Here is a 20,272-nt window from a genome sequence, read left to right as displayed (position 1 = left end):
CAGGCCAACGCTCTATCCACCAAGCCAAACCAGCTAGGGCAGGGCTCATTTCCTGATAGCTCATTTCTTTTTAGCACTGAGTAGTATTCCACTGTGTAGATGTACCACAGTTTATTTATCTATTCACCATTTGAAGGATATTTTGGTTGCTACCAACTTTTGGCACTTATGAATTTAGCTGCTATAAACATTCATGTGGACCTAAGTTTTCAGCTCCTTTGGATAAATACCAAGAGGCACAATTGATAGATCAAATGGTAAGAGGATGCTTGTTTTGTAAAAAAAACTGCCAAACTGTCAAAGTGGCTGTACCATTTTATATTCCCATCATCAATGTATGAGAGTCCCTATTGCACCACATCCTTGCACTTGGTGGTGTCAGTGTTTTGGATTTTCACCATTCAGATAGGTGTGTAGTGGGATCTCATTGTTTTGATTTGCAGTTTCCTGACGTGGTATGAAGTTAAACATCTTTCACATGCTTTTTTTTGCCATCTATGTATCTTTTTTGGTGGAGTGTCTTTTGCCCGTTTTTAATGTTATTGATTGATTTGAGAACGAGAGAGAATGGGAGAGAAAAACTTCAATTTGTCATTTCACTTATTTATGCATTTTTCGGTTGATTCTTGTATGTGCACTGACTGTATATCGAACCCACAACCTTGGTATATCGGGAGGGATGCTCTAACTAAGCTACCCGGCCAGGGCTTCTGCCCATTTTTAGTGGTGTTCTCTTACTGTTGAATTTTAATAGATCTTTCTCTCTCTCTCTCTGTCTTTTATCAGATATATGTTTTGTTTTGTTTTTTTAAATATATTTTATTGATTTTTCACAGAGAGGAAGGGAGAGAAATAGAGAGAGTTAGAAACATCGATGAGAGAGAAACATCGATCAGCTGCCTCTTGCACATCCCCCACCGGGGATGTGCCCGCAACCCAGGTACATGCCCTTGACCGGAATCGAACCCGGGAACTCTCAGTCCGCAGGCCGACGCTCTATCCACTGAGCCAAACCGGTTTCGGCCAGATAAATGTTTTACAAAGATTTTCTTCCATTCTATGTCTTGTATTTTCATTCTCTTAAAAGTATCTTTTACAGAACAGAAATGATTAATTTTAATGAAGTATAATTACTTTTTTAAATCTAAGAAATTATCATCAAACCCAAGGCCACCTAGATTTTCTTCTGTCTCCTAGGAGTCTTACAGTTTTGTTTTTACATTTAGATCTATGATCCATTAAAAAATATTTCTATCTTCATCTGAGGATATTTTTTAAAATTGGTTTTTAAAGAGAGAGGAAGGGGGAGAGAAACATCAATCGGTTGCCTCCCATATGTACCCCAACCAGGGATAGGATCTGAAACCTTTTGGTGTACAGGACACAGTCCAACTAACTCAGCCACCCAGCCAGGACTATGATCCATTTTGAGTTAATTTTTGTGAAAGGTGTAAGTTCTATGTTTAGCTTCAGATTTTTGTATGTTGCTGGCTTTCCAGTTGTTTCAGCACCATTTATTGAAGACTCTCCTTTATCCATTGAATTTTCTTTGCTTCTTTACAAAAATCATTTTACTATATATGTGTGAGTCTATTTCTGGTCTCTCTATTCTGTTCCATTGATCTATAGTCTATTCTTTGACCAGTAGCACACTATCTGGATCTCTATAACTTTATGGTAAATCTTTAAGTTGGGTCAGTCCTCTGACTTTGTTCTTCAATATTATGTTAGCTATTCTGAGTCTATTGCTAAGCTGACTTTCTAAAAGTGAGATAGTCCTGGCCAGTGTGGCTCAGTTGGTTGGAGTGTCATCCTGTACACCAAAAGGTTTCGGGTTCGATTCCTGGTCAGAGCACATGCCTAGGTTGTAGGTTTGATCCCCATTCAGGGTGTATACAGGAGGCAATTGATTGATGTTTCTCTCTTACATTGATGTTTCTCTCTCTGTCCCTTCTTCCCCCTCTCTCTAAAACCAATAAGCATGTCCTCAGCTGAAGATTAAAAAATAATCTCCTATATAATAAAAGGCTACTATGCAAATCAACCTAATGGCAGAACGACTGGTTGCTATGACACACACTGACCACCAGGGGGCAGCTGTCCCCTGGTGGTCAGTGTGCTCCCACAGGGGGAGTGCTGCTCAGCCAGAAGCTGGGCTCACGGCTGGTGAGCACAGCAGCAGTGGTGGGAGCCTCTCCTGCCTCCACAGCAGTGCTAAGGACCCCTTGGGGGATGTCTGACTGTCGGGCTTACGTGGCAGGCGGACATCCCCTGAGGAGTCCCAGACTACGAGAGGGTGCAGGCCGGGCTCAGGGAACCCTCCAATGTACGAATGTTGTGCACTGAGCCTTTAGTAGTAATAATAAAAGAGAGATAGACAATTAAAAAAGAAAAAGAATGTGCTTTCAACTGGTGGCAAGTGCTGTGAAACAAAGCAGGAAAAAAAAGAGCCCTGGCCAGTGTTGTTCAGTGGTTGGAGCATTGCCCACCCATGGAGGAGTCGAGGTTCAATTCCAGTCAAGGGCACGTACCTGTGTCACAGATTCGATCCCTGGCCTTGGTCAGGGCGTGTGTGGGAGGCAACTGATGGATGTGTCTCACTTGCATTGATCTCTCTCTTCCTCCCTCCCATTCTCTAAAAATCAATGGAAAAAATATGATCAGGTGAAGATTAACAAAAAAAAGAGAAAGAAACAAAGCAGAGTAAGGAGTGACTAAAGTGACAGGGAGTTCAGAGGAGTTAAAGATCTATAAGGAGGTCACATGAGAAGGAGCCAGCCAGGAGACTTCTGGGGGGCCCAAACATGCTGGCAGAGTACGAAGTCCCTGATGTAGGAATAAGCTGGGTGTGCTCACAAAGCAGTGAGGAGGCCAGAGTGTCAGGCATTGTGACCGACAGCCAGACAGATGCTCTCATATTCTTCTGTTGCTTCCAACTGACGGGAAGACATTGAACAAATACTGACTGACACAAAACAGACTGGGGTGCTGGAAAAACACCCTTGAATGGGGAACTAGGGGCAGCAACCTTGAAAAAGCAATGCTGAATCACAAGGTGAGGATAAGTAGGTGTTGAGTGGGCATGGTGGGGTGAAAGGAGTTGAGAGAAGAGTTTATGCAAAGCCTCTGCACATGGTAGCCAAAGACAGCCAGTATGCCTGAGTGGGGGTTATGATTGCCAGAAGAGGGCTGGAGGGTTCAGCAAGGGCTAGGTCACAGGGCATTTTGTCAGCTATGGGCTTTATCCTCAGGATTCTTTTGGTAACAGCTTTACTGAGATAGAATTCAGATACCATACAATTTACCTACTTACAATTCAGTTGTGTTTAGTATATACACAGAGCTGTGCATCACCTCAGTTAACTTTACAATATTTTCATTGCCCTGAAAAGAAACCTTGTACCCCTTAACCATCATCTCCCAGTCCCTGCATCCTCCCTAGCCCCTGGCAACGCTACTCTATTTTCTGACTCTGGATTTGTTTCTGCTGGACATTTCATTTCAATGAAATCATACAGGTATGTGGTCCTTTGTGACTGGCTTCTTTCACTGAGCACAATGTCTTCAGGGTTCATCCACATTATAATATATGTCAGAACTTCATTCCTCTGTATGGCTGAATAATATTCTATATTGTGGATCTACCACATTTTATTTATTCATTTGTCAGTTGATGGACATTTGGGTTATTTTGACTGTTTGGTTCTTGTGAGTAATGCTGCTATGAACATCCAGGTACAAGTTTTGGTGTGGACATATGTTTTCATTTCTCTTGGGTAGATACCTAGAAGGGGAATTGCTGGGTCAGAGAAGAGACATGCTCAGGTTCTTGTTATAAAAAGACACTGGCTGCTTTGTGGGAAATGGGTTGGAGGAGGCATGAGTGGATGTGGAGAGATCAGGTGGGAGGCTCCTACTAAATTGGCAATAGTAGGAGTCTTTGTACCACGGGAATTGTCAAACACTACAAATCAGGGCTTTCTTCTCCCCTCCACCCATCCAGAGAGCCAGTTGCTAAATGCTTACCAGCACACCACTGGCTCCCCACTTTCTGGCTTAGAGTGGTTTCCATCAGGTGGTGGTTTCACGGCAGAGGCAAAAGCATGGGTTCCATTTTGCCCTTGTTGAGTTTGAGGTAGCCAGAGACATGCACATGAATGTGTCCAGATACATTTGGACTTTCTAACCCACAACTCATGAGGACCGGGGGTTGGAGATGGCGCTGTGGGATTCACTGTTTCAGTGGCAGCTGTGGGGTGAATAAATTCATCACCTGGGGAGAAAGTGAGAGGAGGCCAGGCTCAGGAAAGGGCCCTGAGGACTCTAGGCCTAAAGCTAACTTTCCCCTACCTCCCAGATTCCTCTGTTGTAAAGCAGGCTACAGAGTGGGATGGTTTCCAGGTGTGTGTTGTCACGTGGAGACCAGAAAAAAGGAAATGACTTAAGTCGTTTGTTTTATTACATCTTCCTGCAAATAACATGTTTTAGACCCTGTCTAAGTGAAGAGACACAGATAATTGCAAATCATTGTGAAACTTCAAGGAGTTCCACAAGAGCTTTGAGCCTAAAAACAGATGGGTTAGAACAAGTGCAAGAGCCAGTTAATAGATCCAGCAGCAGACACTCAGCAACATGATTAAAATGTGAACACATTTCAGGAGAGAAAAGCAGGGGATGAGGAATGGACTCAGCAGTTTCCATTCAAACCTTTCTCCTTCCTGGCTATACTTCAGCAAAACCTGGCTTTGCCTAAGCGCCAGAGATTCTGTTGTGTTCCTACTTGAATATTTGATTAGGTTACCTCTCCTCCTGGGACTGCCGCCTGTGGTGGTCATAAGTGGCTGGTGGATTTGTTTACTTGTATATCTGTCATAGGCCATGGAGGGAGCACCCCACCAGCAGGCGGCTCTGGCTCACATACCCGCCAATCACAGCTTTACCTGGAGGGAACAGATGGTCTCTTCTCTCAGACCCATTTCCTCTGCAGTACCGGGCCCCCTGCCAGCATGGGCCCTGTTCAGAACTTTGTACTAATCCTCCCAGTCGAATTAGGGACTGACTCCTCAGAAGCACAGACCATAATAGATGAGTGTGGCAATGTGTTCACAGCCCCCACTCTGATCCCCCACCGCCAGGCCTGCTGTGTTGGGCCCACTTCCATTCCCTGGCCTCCATCCAGGGTTCGGCAACAGAAGCAGGCCCGGAACAGGGGAAGCCAGTGGAGAGGACACCACATATTTTGTTTATTAAAGTTAATTGGTGAATGCAGGCCCAGGGAAGCCTCTGATTTATTAGCATTCTAATTAATATGCAGCTGTTGAGTATCAAGAAAAATGAAATGGAAAGGAGTAAATCCCCAAAGGAGAAGTTGAAAAAATCAAGAGGCTCTCTGCAGCCATCTGATGCAGGCTTTTGTCCCACAATGAAATTTAAATGAGCCGAATTCAAGAGATTTCTCACCATTTGCATAGAGCCACAAAGACAGATTCCAGCTTCAACACTGGAGCCTGAGAAAGGAGTGACTTTGAACCTTCAGCACAGTGGTTCTCAACCTTGGTTGCACATTAGAATCACATGGGAATCTTTTTAAAATCCTGATTTCTGGGCCTCATCCTCCGGAAATTCTGTTTCTTTGTTACTAATATTGTGGCCCCACCCCATAACAAAGAAACAGAATTTCCGGAGAATGAGGCCCAAAAATCAGGATTTTAAAAAGATTCTAATGTGCAGCCAAGGTTGAGAACCACTGCTTCAGCAGCTCAAACAGGTTGTGAGCAATTACACAAAAAGAGGCACCTGGTTTTATTATTGATTTTATAACTCCCCCCTTATTATTGATTTTAATGTCAGGATTCTTACACTGCTGAGTCAATGAGGCAACCATGGATACAAGAAGGGTTTCCATCAGGAATGTTACACCAGGCTCTGTTCATTCATTTAGGTATTCAGCAAGCCCCTATCCCCAGCCTGCACAGCATCCTGGAAAAAAACCTCTGAGTTAACTGGGAGTGTTGTGATCTGTAAGTTAAGGTGCTGTGTGGTGCACTAGCAGAAGCTCTGAGTGCTACCTCCTAAAGTTGCAGAAAGGGAAAGTCATTTCAAGTAAAGGCCGATGTGTTTGGTGAAATTGTGGAAAGTTCCAAATTGCTGGGAGTGGAGGGTAGAAAGAGTCAGGCTGTGCCTGACCAGTTTGGCTCAGTGGATAGAGTGTCAGCCTTCAGACTGAAGGGTCCCAGGTTTGATTCCAGTCAAGGGCATGTACCCTGGTTGCAGGCACATCCCCAGTGGGGGGTGTGCAGGAGGCAGCTGATCCATGTTTCTCTCTCATAGATGTTTCTAACTCTCTATCCCTCTCCCTTCCTCTCTGTAAAAAATCAAATATATAGCCGAAACCGGTTTGGCTCAGTGGATAGAGCGTCGGCCTGTGGACTGAAAGGTCCTGGGTTCGATTCCGGTCAAGGGCATGTACCTGGGTTGCGGGCACATCCCCAGAAGGAGATGTGCAGGAGGCGGCTGATCGATGTTTCTCTCTCATCGATGTTTCTAACTCTCTATCTCTCTCCCTTCCTCTCTGTAAAAAATCAATAAAATATATTTAAAAAAATCAAATATATATATATATATATATATATATATATATATATATATATTTTAAGTTTAAAAAAAAAAGAGTCAGGCTGAAGAGAGAGGCCCAGGGTCCTGGAAGGCCTTGGTGCTGTGTTATGGAATTTAGACTTGATCCTGTGGCTGGTGGGGGTGCTCTAGATCAATTTGAGAGAGGTTAAGGAGGTGGAAATGAGAGGGTTTCATGACAGGATATGTAAGGACTGAGCGAAGACAAGCTCCAGGCTCACTGCTAAGTTTCTGGCTTGGGAACCAGATGGCTTTGGTAAGGGGGGAAAATGATGATGATGTTGGTATGCAAATGTGGAGGAGTCTGAGATGCCTCTGGACAGCCCAATGGCGAGGGCTGGGAGGTAGCTGGTACATTGTCACCCGTGGTTGGGAGCTCAGGGAGAAGTGTGGGCTGGGGACGATAAGTTAGGGAAACATGGAAGTATGGATGTTAATGAAAGCCCCCACTAGTCATTTTTTTATTTGACACACCTTTATGAATCCTACCATGAGGAGGAGGTATAGGGATATGAAGATGAATGAGGCCAGAGGGAAGGCTGAGGTTCAGGCAGTGACACTGTAGGTGCTGTGTGCACATAACCACCAGGGAAGACTTTCTAGAAGATGCAGGACTCAGGAAAAGGGACTGCTGGGGCATATTCTGCTACAAGTGGGCCTTTGGGGAATGACAGGTTGTGCATAGAGGAAGGCTGGGGTCTGGGGGTGTTGACAGGAGAGGTCAGCAGGGAAGATATATGTGAGTGGGGACTGTCTTTGGAGCAAGAGTGTGTACAAGGGTGTGAAGGGAAGAGAGTAAGGCCAACGACAGAGCTTGGGGACACCAGGTGTTAGGAATTACGGGGGTGGGTTGGGGGGATGGTCAATAGCACCAGCTGCTGCCAAGAGTCAAGGGAGGTGTCTGCCAGGTATCACTGGGGACTTAGGCAGTTGCTGCTTCATTTTAGAACTGATTGCAGTGCGCTGAGAAGTGAGTGGAAGGTGAGAAAATGTGCTCAGAAAGCATTGGCATCACTTTCTAGAATCTTGGTGGTGATGGGGAGTAAAGAGGGAGGTGACTGGCTGAGGAAGACCTGATGTTTGAGGGGAGAGGATGTGTTTATGGTGTTTTTAAAATGCTAGGAGACATGCCCTGGGGGTGGGAAGGAAGACCAGCCAAAGGGAGTAGACAAATACACAAGAGGGTGAGATACAGGGCATGGGATTGGGAGCCCAGAATGACTCGCCTGCCTACCCAGCTGGGAGTTTGGAAAAAAGAAGGGCGGTGTGAACAGTGGAGGGGGTTATTGGCCTGCATGTTTCTGTATCTGTTCAGGGGAAGGGGAGACAAGTGTGGGGTCAGGGATGGGAGAATGATGGTTTGGTATGGCTGATGGGAGGAATGACCAGAGCCCAGACAGGATACCCAGTGGCCCTGAGGACCCCCCTAAGGCTGGAGAGCAGGACTCTGTAGTGACCTTATTTATTAGGTCATGATTTTCTCAGTGTGGCTCAGGTTCCTGAGTGTGAGAAAAGAGACCAGGCTTGGCTGGGCCAGTGTGGCTCAATGGTTGAGCATCAACCTATGAACCAGGAAGTCACAGTTCGATTCCTGGTCAGGGCACATGCCTGGGTTGTGGGCTCAATCCCCAGTAGGGGGCGTGCAGGAGGCAGCATATCACTGATTCTCTCTCATCATTGATGTTTCTATCTCTCTCTCCCACTTCCTTCCTCTCTGAAATCAATAAAAATATTTTGAGAAAGAGAGAGGAAACAGCGGTTGATTGTAGAGAGCCAGGGTGGGGTTTTGGCAAGTGGGTGTGGCACGGAATAGAAGGGAAGAGGGGCTGAGACCATCAGCCAGAGAGTGAAGTGATTGAGCCCAGGGTTTAGAACAGAAGGGTAGTTAGTGTTTGAGATCTTAGCGAAGTTAAAGCCAGGTGTTGGAACCCATGACCCCAGCTCCATCACCACTGTGCAAAGCATGGCTGTCCTTTTAAAAGCATTCTGTGTTCTCTATGTGCATCCAGATATTACAAAAGTCTGAATGTTAAAATGTCATTGTGTCACAGATCTGAACTCGTGTCCTTCTGCCTTACCTCCCCTTAACAAACAAGAGTAATTGTATGCTCGGAGGTTGTAAATTGCTTAGCAAACAAGACAAGAATGCTCACAGAGCCTTTAGTTAAGTGGTTCTCAACCTGTGGGTTGCGACCCCTTTGGGGGTCGAACGACCCTTTCACAGGGGTCGCCTAAACCATCGGAAAACACATATATAATTACATTTTTTTTGTGATTAATCACTATGCTTTAATTATGTTCAATTTGTAACAATGAAATGGGGGTCACCACAACATGAGGAACTGTATTAAAGGGTCGCGGCATTAGGAAGGTTGAGAACCACTGCTTTAGTTGGTCTGTTGCTTTCTAGCTGATGTAAATGTTTGCTATAGAAATATCAGCATTCCCATTTTAAAATGCATTGGACACAGTGTCTTGTCTCTTTTTTTTTAAATTTTTATTTTATTGGTTTCAGTGAGGAAGGGATGGAAACATCAATGATGAGAATCATTGATTGGCTGGGGATCAAGCTGGCAACCCTGGCATGTGCCCTGACCGGGAATCGAACCCTGATCTCCTGGTTCATTGGTCAACTCTCAACCACTGAGCCAAGCCGGCCGGGCCACAGTGTCTTGTCTTGGAGGCTGTTGAACTTGCATGCTTTGTGAGAAGCCAAAGGAGGGAGGAATAGGTCTGACAGAAGGTGTCCTTCATTCATTCAGCAAACAGTGGAGGATTTACTATGTGCTGGATGCTAGGAATGCAAAGATAAATGGGACCCATCTCTCTGGGGAGATAGGGCTGTGAGTAGTGACAAGCTAACGTAGTGATAGGTACAGGGGTCCTGGACAGCTTCTGAAAGGAGGCAGTGGTCTGGCTAGGTCTCATGGGTTGAGTCAGAGAGCAGGCGCAAAGACACAGAGGCAAGAAGCAATCTGGCAAGGAATGCACGAGGACCAGGACACAGTTAGATCCGTGGGCCTCGATCTCACTGTACTTCTCTTCTCAGCCAAAAGGAAGAGCTCAGGCTATCAGGAAAAAGCCAAAAAAAAAATAGTTTTATGAAGAAAGCATCAGAAAATCAAGATGTTGCCCTAGCTGGTTTGGCTCAATGGATAGAGCATCGGCCTGCGGACTGAAGGGTCCTGGGTTCGATTCTGGTCAAGGGCACATGCCCTGGGTGTGGGCTCAATCCCCAGTAGGGGGCGTGCAAGAGGCAGCCAATCAATTATTCTCTCTCATCATTGATGTTTCTCTCTCTCTCTACCTCCCCCTTCCTCTCTGAAATCAAAAATATATATATATTTTAAAAATCAAGATGTATTTTTCCAAGTAAGCAGTGACTGGCTTCCAGTCAGGGCAGACTTTATAGCTGTGTATGAACTGGCATGTTCAGGAATCCCTGTGGTGGCTGGCACCTCCAAGTCTCAGAATTGGGAGGACCTCAAAGGATAAAAGAGAAACTGAGGACCCAGGAGGAAGCAGGACATGGGCTGTGGGTTGGGCCAGCTGGGTGCCACACCCAGCTCTGCCACAGACTAGCTCAGCCATGGGCAAACTACGGCCCGCAGGCCGGATCCGGCCCGTTTCAAATGAATAAAACTAAAGAAAAAAAAGACCGTACCCTTTTATGTAATGATGTTTACTTTGAATTTATATTAGTTCACACAAACACTCCATCCATGCTTTTGTTCCGGCCCTCTGGTCCAGTTTAAGAACCCATTGTGGCCCTCGAGTCAAAAAGTTTGCCCACCCCTGGACTAGCTGTTAATCCTGAGAAAGTAACCAGGTTGAGCCTGTGTCCTCAGTTATGAGGTAAAGATGAGCAGACAGACCCCAAAGCAGTGACAAGGTGCTTGGCAGATAGAAAGTGCTGGCAGATAAAGCAGAGAAAAAGCAAAATAAATAAATAAGTAAGTAAATAAAGCTTGCCTTATACATTTCACCTTTCTTAAAAAAGATTTTAAAATGATTTTTAGAGAAGAAGGGGAGGGAGACAAAAAGAAACATCAGTGTGAGAATGAAACATAGATCTGCTGCCTCTCGGCTGCCTTATACACACCCCCTACCAGAGATGGAGCCTGCAAACCAGGTGTGAGCCCTGACAGGGAAATGGAACCAGAAACCTTTCAGTGCATGAGACGACCCCCAACCAACTGAGCCACACTGGCCAGGGCTTAAACACTTTATCTTAATTTAAAACATTAATAAGTCGGCTGACCAGATTGCAACTTTTTCCCCCATACACCTCATTAATAATGTATTACCTACAATTTCCAATTTTGTTTTTAAAGAAGAGTGGCCCGGCCAGTTTGGCTCAGTGGTTGAGCGTTGACCTATGAACCAGGAGGTCAAGGTTTGAATCCCTGTCAGGGCACAGGCCTGGGTTGCAGGCTCGATCCCCAGTGGGTGGTGTGCAGGAGGTGGCTAATCAATGGTTCTCTCTCATCACTGATGTTTCTGTCTCTCCCTCTCCTTTCCTTTCTGAAATCAATAAAAATATATTTTTAAAAGAAGAATGAAAACTTACAAGCCATGACAAAGTGATCTCTATACAGAGTCCTCCAAGATTTTAAAACATTATTTATTTTAAATATATTTTTATAGCTTTCAGAGAGGAAGGAATAAGTAGAGAGGGATAGAAATATCAATGAGAATCACTGATCCACTGCCTCTTGCACGCTCCATACGAGGAATCGGGCCCACAACCCAGGCAAATGCCCTGATCAGGAATTAAACCTTGACCTCCTGGTTCATAGGTCAACCACTGAGCCACATTGGCCAGATCCTTCTAGATGTTTATGATCTTTGTTCCAATCTATAGTTGTCTCCCCATACCTGATTTAATATTTTTTTAAAAATTAGACTCACTTTTATGCATTCAATTTAGCTTTATTAGACAGCCGTCACTTTTTTACCATTTTACTAACATGACATTTAATTGAATTAGATTACTATAGTTATGTGTACAGTGTACAAACATAACTAAATTTTTTTGTGCATTTAAAAAAATCTTGTACCATAATTCTTGACTGGCTGCCTCATCTAGTGGGAGCAGAGTCCTGCAGGTACACTAAACCCCAGATGGATTGCAGGCTGCAGACATCACCCAAAAGATTTAGAAAGGAATACAGCAGGTTGGTGACAGGAAGATCCATCTAAGAAAGCATCTATACCAGGGGTCCTCAAACTTTTTAAACAGGGGGCCAGTTCACTGTCCCTCAGACCGTTGGAGGGCCAGACTATAGTTTAAAAAAAACTATGAACAAATTCCTATGCACACTGCACATATCTTATTTTGAAGTAAAAAAACAAAACGAGAACAAATACAATATTTGTATTTGCATGTGGCCCGCGGGCTGTAGTTTAAGGACCCCTGATCTATACTATTTATAAATAGAATTATTGATGCTCATTTCAGAACAGCAAGTTGATGTTATAAAATTACTATGTGTTTCGGGGGCAGGCAGATTTTCTTGTTCTGGAAATTTGGGCAGGCCTTGTGTGTGCCTTCGGTTCTGTTTTCTTAGTTATAAAACAGGGATGTCATCCCTGCCTCTCAGGGCAGGAGTGGTGCATGAAATAACCAAGCATCACCCACGGGAGATACACAACACTGTTTCTTCTCCCACCATGGAGCTAATTCATGTCAGCCACTCTGGGGAGAATTTGGGGCTGACCTCGGTTTCCTATACTTTCAAAAGTCAGGTTTCTAGCCCTTCTATCACCACCTCCAGTGCCAATTGCCAGCTGATGATGCTGGAAGGGAAGTCGGGACCCTACTTTTCATCTCTGGAATCTAGCATTGAGATCCTGAAGAAGAGGGCCCAGGAGCTGATCGAAAACATCAATGAGAGCAGGCAGAAGGACCATGCACTCATGACCAACTTCAGGGACAGCCTCAAGATCAAGGTGACAAGATTTCCCCACACACACACTGCAAAACCCCAGTGGGTGGGGCAGGGAAAGCCCTTATGTAAAAGGAGAATGAACCACTGCGGAGTATGTTATGGTCCCAGCATGGTGCCAGGCAATTTGCATTTGGTACCTCATTTTACCCTTCCAACAGCTCTGCAGAGAATGGACCCATTTTATAGATGGGAAAAGTAAGATTTAGAAATAATTTTTCAGAATGAGAGACAGGTCTAGCTGCACCCACAGCCCAGCCACCTTATTACACACCAGCACTAATGGCTACTGGGAGTAGAGGACTGAGGCATAGTCTGTGTCAGCACAACCATTTTCCTCCACAAGTCAAATGGCTTTGGTGGCAGAGTAGAGATCCCTCAACATGACCAGGGCTTATGTCTAGCAAAGCCTGTTATGTTCAGGTACAGTGTTAATGATTATCCCTGATGCTTCTTCAGAATGCACACGGGATCTCAGGAGTAGGACATCTCTTACAACAGGCTGACTTTTCCCCACCTTTTTTGCCCCCTCCCATCTCTACCAGTACACATAGCAAATTAAATAGAGCATAACATAGCAGAAAAAAAATATAAAAGCATTCCTATGGTCCCACCTCCCAGAGGCTACTTTGTTGCATATTTTCTTCTAGTCTCTGTTATGTACTTTCTTTTTAACCTGGTGGAGCCTATACTGTATACATCATTTTGCGATCTTGCTTTAAAATTTTTTTCTTAATATAGGCAATTTTCACTCCTACTCACTGGAGTTGTTTTTTACCATTTTTAAAAACTATGTTTTTATTGATTTTAGAGATAAAGGGATAGGGATAAATAGAAACATTGGCCCCAGCTGGTTTTACTCAGTGGCTAGTATCAGCCTGCGGGACTGAAGGGTCCCAGGTTCAATTCCAGTCAAGGGCATATGCCCACGCTGCGGGCTCGATCCCCAGTAGGGGGCATGCAGGAGACAGCTGATCGATAATTCTCTCTCATCATTGATGTTTCTATCTCTTCCTCTCTGAAGTCAATACAAATATAATTTTTAAAAAGAAACATTGATGAAAGAGAAACATCATTGATTGAGCCCGCAAGTACGGCATGTGCCCTGACTGGAATTGAACCGGTGACCTCTTGGTTCATAGGTAGATGCTCAACCACAGAGCCATACAGGCTGGCCTTTTTTTTTTTTTTTTTTTAACAATTTTTAATGATAAACTGCAGAAATCTTAGGGAGCCACTAAAACACACGTCTTATGATGCCTCTGGTTTGATTTTTTTCAAAAACATGTCATATTGTTTAAAAGGTTTCAGATCTGACAGAGAAGCTAGAGGAGAGGATGTATCAACTTTATAATCACCACAACAAGATCATTCAGGAAAAGCTCCAAGAGTTCACCCAGAAAATGGCAAAGATCAGCCATTTGGAAACAGAGCTCAGACAAGTGTGCCACACTGTGGAGACCGTGTACAAAGACTTCCAAGACCTGTGCGTCCAGCCAGAGGTATGACCACACCCACAGGAGGCTCTGCCTGAGGGGAGCTGTAGGGGCTGAGATGAAAGTAAATGTAACAGAACCGGGTGCTCCTGCCATCTCGCTGTGGCGCCATACTCTCCTGTAAACATGGGGTGTTGGAGCTGAGAAGCCAGCCCACTGTTATTTCCCACTCCTGTGTGGCCAGCTGTGTGGTGATAGAAAGGACAAAGTCCCCTCCACCCACAGCCCTGAGCAGCGCCTAACCAGGTTTACTTATTACGGCAGAGGCAAAGATGCAGACAAGGGCCAGGTCACTGTGGGGGCACAAGAAATTCCCACATGAGTACCTCCCAGCCCCCACTCATGTTCATTTCCCTGTGACTGAAAGGACTACTCATGTAGTGGTTACAAGTAAATGTGGCCCAACACTGAGGATCAGACATACAGCTCTTTTTTTATAGTATTACAGATGTCCCCAATTTCCACCCCCATGGCCCCCCTCCCACTCTTCATTATTCTCCCCCCCACATTCTGCCCCAACGTCAGCATAAGGCACTTATCCCCCAGATGGGAAGGTCAGAGGGTACACAGGAAACTCAGAGGGAGGGTGGTTGCTCCGTCAGACACCAGATCAGGTCTCACAGAGGTTGCTTCTGTGTCACTCTTTCTTTTCCCTGCTTCCTGTCAAGAGAAGCTTCTGTTCCAAGCTAAGTGGGGTCCACTGGACTGAGAAACTTGGTACAGAGTCCGTCTTCTTTATAAGGAGCACATATGAGTGACTTCAAAAGGGAAATTTTGTAATTTAAAAATCAGTCTCTCACCTCCCAACATAAAAATTGGCTCCATCTGCCACCTCCCTGAGTAAGCGCAGAGCACAGCCGCTCCCTGGGAAGGGGTTCGGTACCATCCAGGCTCCTGGGTGAAGTGTATTCACTTGCCGGCTGTGAATGCCTGGATCCCTGTGATTGCCCTTCCGAGGATCAAAGCGTGAATGTCATGAGTACCTGGACAAGATAAATACAAAGTCAGTTTGGTGTCTTAACAGCTTACCACTTCCCTTTAAAGTCAATCTTCATTTCCCCTCCCCAGGCTACTACTTTGGAAGAAGAACAAGCCCATAAAGATGGCGAACGCTGACAGCTTCTGAGAGTTACCTCTTGGTGACAGCCACCAAGAGAAGGCTCAGAGGCCACCATTCTGGCCACACTGCGAAAATTGTTTTTCACAGTTCTATAATGCATCTTAGAAAAAACGAATCAAAAAGCTTGTGCCAGACCCAAAGGCAGGGAGTCCAGCCACCATCATGGGCCCAGATTTGGTGCCCCAACATGTGGCAAATTTACCCCCACCTCAGCCCTGCACAGTTCATTAAACATTTGATTTTCAACCGAGCCATGATTCCTTCCATGGAGGTGGAGAGCTCTGATGGGTTCTGGACGCACATCAGGCCCTTTCTCATCCACAGGAGGGATGCGAAAGCAAACATCACTTAATGGTTTGCCCAGCTGAGCTACTCTGTCCTGAGGCTGCCACCTGCCCTTGAGTTTGGGTAACACTTTACATGCCTCAGTGCTCTCATTTGCTCTTCAGCTTCCAGGGTCAGAAGGCAAAGATTACTGTCTCCCTTATATGGAGCAAAATGATTGTTTACTTTCTAAAGTGCACACCTGACCCTTCCCTGCCCTTCATAAAATCATCTGAAGACCCTTTCTTCTTACCCTAAGGGTCACTCCCACCTGTAGGATCCTCCCACCCTTCCCTCTTTTAGTCTGTGGAATGTACCATCCAGAGTAGCACACAGAAGCTATTTCACCGTCTCTGCCTAGGAAGCTCCTACACCTCCAAGGACTCAGTCCCACTTTTTCCACATCTGTTTTCCCATGAGGCATGGGTTCCAGACCCCATTTGCATCACATCCATTTGCCAGCTGGAAACACCACAGTGCAAATGGTTCTCTTTCTCTTAACATAACATGGAGTGGCCTGTGTGTATTCTCCTTTGCATCACCAGCTCACTGGGCATCATGCCCCACTCTGGGGCTGCCTGAGAAAGCCATCAGCACTCCTGGGAACACCTCCAAGCAACATGAAAGAAAGGTCAGAGAGCACCTCACATCCCAGGTCCCAGTGTGAGCCACTCAGATGAGGAATATAGGGTGGGAGCTGCCTCATGTCATGCTGCCAGTGGTGACAGCTGTCCCTGCCCCTCTTTCCCAGATAGTGAGGCCACTGCAACCATCCCATTCCCTGAAGGATCCAGCCCCACCTTCATAGGTGTTCACGGCCTCCAGGTTCATGGCATGCCGGATCACATGATACTCATCAGAAATCCCATTTCCCCCCAGCATGTCTCGGGCCTGGCGGGCGATGTCCAGGGCCTTCCCACAGTTATTCCTCTTCAGCAGGGACACCATTTCCGGAGTGGCCCTGGAAGCAGCACAGACATGTAACAAGTGTTGATTACAAAGAGCTGATCCTGCTCCATGCACCCCTACACCCTAGACAAACCAGCCAGGGGGGATTCCCCATGTTACAGTCAAAGCAGCAGGCACCAGGCTCCCCATGAGGGACAAGAAGGGTGGGCCCTGGCCCATCAAGGCCAAGAGAAAAGGGATCAGGACCCCAAGGGCCACTAGGTAGGAAGGACTTTTCTTCTCAGGGCCAGCAACCACCATGCCCAGGAGAAGCACAGGGTCCTGTGGCAGCTGTCCCACTCTGCCTCCCACTACAAATGGCCCCTACTTGTCTTGATCCTTCAAGCGGCCAAGCTGCAGGCAGGCATGAAGGCCCAGTGTGATCTCAGTGAGCATGTCCGCCAGCTTCTTCTGAATCAGCTGGTTCCTGGCCAGTGGGACGCCAAACTGTATCCTAGGCAGGCAAGGTCAGGTTAAGTTAAAGAGGGGGCCCACTCTCCAGTCCTCTCCCAGGGCTCCACTGGCCCAGGTAGCCTTTCCAGGCTGCCTCAGTCCCTGCCGAACTCGTGCTGGCTGTTGTTGACTCAACCCATCACTGCTCAGCGGGCCTTCCCCGGCTATTTCACACAGCAGGGAGCCTAGGTCTGGTGGGCTGGGCTGGGGAGTCACCAGTGGGGTACAGGATGGAACCTGAAGCTCTCAGGTCAGCCCCCACTCACCTGTCCAGGGTGTACTGCCGGGCTGTGTGCAAACAGAACTCAGCAGCTCCAAGTGCACCCCAGGCAATGCCATACCGGGCATTGTTTAGGCAGCCGAAGGGACCCTATAGGATTGAGAGGGGACCTTATCTCCATCAGGAAAGAGCTGAGAGAGTGTGTGCAGAACCAGCTTTGAAGAGGGGGACACTCCCTCCTCAGACACCCAGACACATAGTCAGTGTAAATGGGGGGATTTAGGGAGGCCATTTAAATCACACGCAGCCCTGGCACCAAAGCTCATGCATGGCAGGCGTTGCTCAGTGCCTACTCATTCTTGATTTTCACACAGTTCTACCCAGCCCAGGATCTGGATTGGCTGTTCAGATATAGGAGCTGACATAGGAGACAGGAAGATGTGCATACGTCAAAGGATTAAGCTGATTCTGGCCCAATGTGTCCTGGGCAGAGCCAGTATGAGCAAGATAATCACCAGAAAGGGACGTGCACAGGGACCATGTCTGTCTGATCCCCAGCACAGGGCCTGCCCAAGAAAGGTGAATCAGCATGTGACCCAACACCAGTTCCCAAGGTGGCTCTGCTCACCGCCAACCCGGAGGCATTGGGCAGCACGTTCTCCTCTGGTACCTCCACACCGTCCATGATAATCATACCCGTGGCTGAGGCCCGCAGGGAGAACTTGCCCTGGATCTTGGGGGCCGAGAGGCCCTGCATCCCCTTCTCCAGCAGGAAGCCCCGAATGCAATTATCTTCGCACCGAGCCCACACTACAAACAGGTCGGCCACAGGCGAGTTGGTGATCCTGGGGGGTGGGACAGACGGTGAGGATCTGGCTACCACCCCTCTGCCTCTGCCTACCCACCTGAGGTACCCAGGCCCCTCACCATGTCTTGGCCCCATTGAGGGTGTAGCTCCTGCTGGACGGGTTGTGGCGGGCTCTGGTCTCCATGCTGCCAGGGTCACTCCCGTGGTTGGGTTCTGTGAGCCCGAAGCAGCCCAAGAGCTCCCCTTTGGCTGTAGGTATGAGACAGGTGTCCCTCATTTACACCCTCAACTGAAAAGGGTCACCCTCTCCACTGAGCCAGGCTAAGGCAGATCTGGCCCTGCCTTCACAGCACTTCAGGTGGTGAAGGGACAGGTCTCCCCCTCCCCCTGCCATAGTCACATCCCATGATGGGGGACCCACAGGAGTCACCTAAATCTCTTGAAGGGGCATGAAAGCTAAACAGGAGAAGGTGTGGAGAAAGCAGTCCTGGATGTGGGGAAAGGATGTGCAAAGGCCCAGTGGTACATTTAGAGTTCCAAGTAACTGAGTCTGCCCATCAAGAGTGACCACAGATGAGGCCTCTTGGACCCAGTCAGGAAGTTAAGACTTTAAACTTTGGGCTGGGATGGGGGAAACAAAGCAAATCAAGAGGGGGATGATGGTTGTGAGCAGGGGCCCGAGTCAAGAGAGACCTAGGAGGGGATGGCCAGGCTTTATGGGATGAAGCCCAGGCTCTGGCAGAGGGTCCAGGTGGCCGTTGGTGCTACCCTTGAAGCGGGAACAGAAGGTAGGCTCAGGGGACAGCCCCATCCCTGAGTTCCAGACCACGGGGACTGTCTTCCACCGAGCTCCACAGGAAGCCACTCACCCAGCCGGGGCAGGTACTTCTGCTGCTGCTCTTTGCTGCCATATGCGTAGATGGGGTGCATGACGAGGGAGGACTGGACACTCATTGCTGACCTGTAGCCACTGTCCACCCGCTCCAGTTCCCGGGCCAGGAGCCCATAAGCCACCGATGAGGCTCCAGCACAGCCATACCCTGGTGGGGGAGCGGGGAGAGGACACAGGGCAATGGGTGCAAAGCCTGCCAACTGGGACCAGTGACTCCTGAGGCCCAAGAGACAGATACATAGGGGCACCCAAGGAGGGAGCGCTAAGCTGGCCCTCGCTTGAGGGTTTACTCATTTCAGCCCTACAGCGGGACTGAGGGACAACAGCCTCACTGTGCAGACTGGGAAACAGGCTCGGGGAAGTAAGGGGCTTTCCAGCACACAGGTGGGGCTGCCGAGTGTGGGGAGACTTATCCCTACCTTTGATGGTGGGGCCCAGCACACCAAGCTCCCCCATCTCCGAGATGATCTCCCGGTGAAAAACTGCAAATGGACAGACGACCAAGGTCAGGCCTACCTCTGGCCCACTGGAGACCCCACCCCAGGGACAGAGGTGCCCAGAAGCCCAGCTAGAGTAGGCAGAAGTGGTGTGTATGGTGGACAGGGTGCCCACGAGCCCGCCTGGGCACCTTCGTTGCGATTGGCCAGCAGAATGCGAGGCATCAGGCGCTCCTGGCAGTAGGTGCGAAAAGTGTCCCTGATGAGGATCTCATCAGCTGTCAGCTGCTCCTCCAGCACCAGCGGGTCCCTCCAGTCAAACTCAGGGCGCAAGGCTGGGACAGGGAGCAGGGGCTCGACTCAGCCCAGCCCACATGTCCCTCAGCCCCCCGCGCGCCTCTCCCAGAATCCTCCACCCCATCTGGCCCGAGGTTGGATGTGGGCTGCAAACAGGACTGGCACGGGGGCCTTTCCCCCGGAAACTCACTGTTGACTCAGTGCCTCCGGCCCTAGCCACGGCCCTGCCTCCCTGCCTCCCTGCCTCCCTGCCCGGGCAGCCCTCGGACTCTGGGACAGAGCCCACCCGGCAGACAGACAGCAGGACAAGGGCCTTAGCCGCACGCGCGACGAGGGGTCCTTACATTTGTCCGGTCGGCTCTGAGTCTTCCCGCCCTTCTCTGAAAACACAGGACGAGAAATCACCCGGGAAAACTCTTGGAGTCTCCAGTTCCACCCTCCCCACTCCACCCCGGACCCGGCGCTCACCGGTCAGCGCCGCGGCCGAGCCCCATCCGCGCAGCCAGCGCAGGACCGGTCCGCGGCTCAGCAGCCGCGGGGAGACGCCTCTCAGGGCCATGCGGGCGGCGGGCGCAGCTACCACGGCACCTGGAGGCGCGGGGACGTCAGAGCGGGGTGGCTCCCGCCGCAGGCCCGGTCCCTTGCGCCCCTCGCCCCTCTGGCCGGCCCCCAGCCAGCGCCTTCCAGCTCCCTTTA

At 48.2% G+C, this 20,272-nt stretch overlaps 2 protein-coding genes across 2 annotated transcripts in view; one reads left to right on the top strand and one right to left on the bottom strand.

Annotated features, from left to right (window-relative positions):
• Positions 1-14,089, top strand: part of SYCE2 (synaptonemal complex central element protein 2) — a gene marked incomplete at both ends in the record, with an annotated part of 21,872 nt that extends 7,783 nt beyond the window's left edge. The window contains 2 exons of the mRNA XM_081091348.1: positions 12,411-12,585; positions 13,886-14,089. Coding sequence (XP_080947474.1) covers positions 12,411-12,585; positions 13,886-14,089 — 379 coding nt within the window. The remainder of the gene's footprint in view (positions 1-12,410; positions 12,586-13,885) is intronic.
• GCDH (glutaryl-CoA dehydrogenase) lies at positions 13,908-20,272 on the bottom strand. The gene is made up of 11 exons (XM_081092864.1): positions 20,045-20,272; positions 19,921-19,956; positions 19,471-19,614; positions 19,262-19,324; positions 18,820-18,990; positions 18,070-18,199; positions 17,771-17,987; positions 17,189-17,292; positions 16,798-16,923; positions 16,322-16,482; positions 13,908-15,060 (listed from the first exon to the last, which is right to left on the bottom strand). The coding sequence occupies exons 1-11, from the start codon at positions 20,133-20,135 to the stop codon at positions 14,987-14,989; spliced, it is 1,317 nt and encodes a 438-aa protein (XP_080948990.1). The 5' UTR covers positions 20,136-20,272; the 3' UTR covers positions 13,908-14,986.

Source organism: Myotis nattereri, assembly GCF_964212035.1.
Source record: "Myotis nattereri genome assembly, chromosome: 5".
NCBI classification, from domain to species: Eukaryota; Metazoa; Chordata; class Mammalia; order Chiroptera; family Vespertilionidae; genus Myotis; species Myotis nattereri.
Note: the sequence above shows the minus strand (reverse complement) of the source record. Positions and strands in the feature narration are given on the sequence as shown.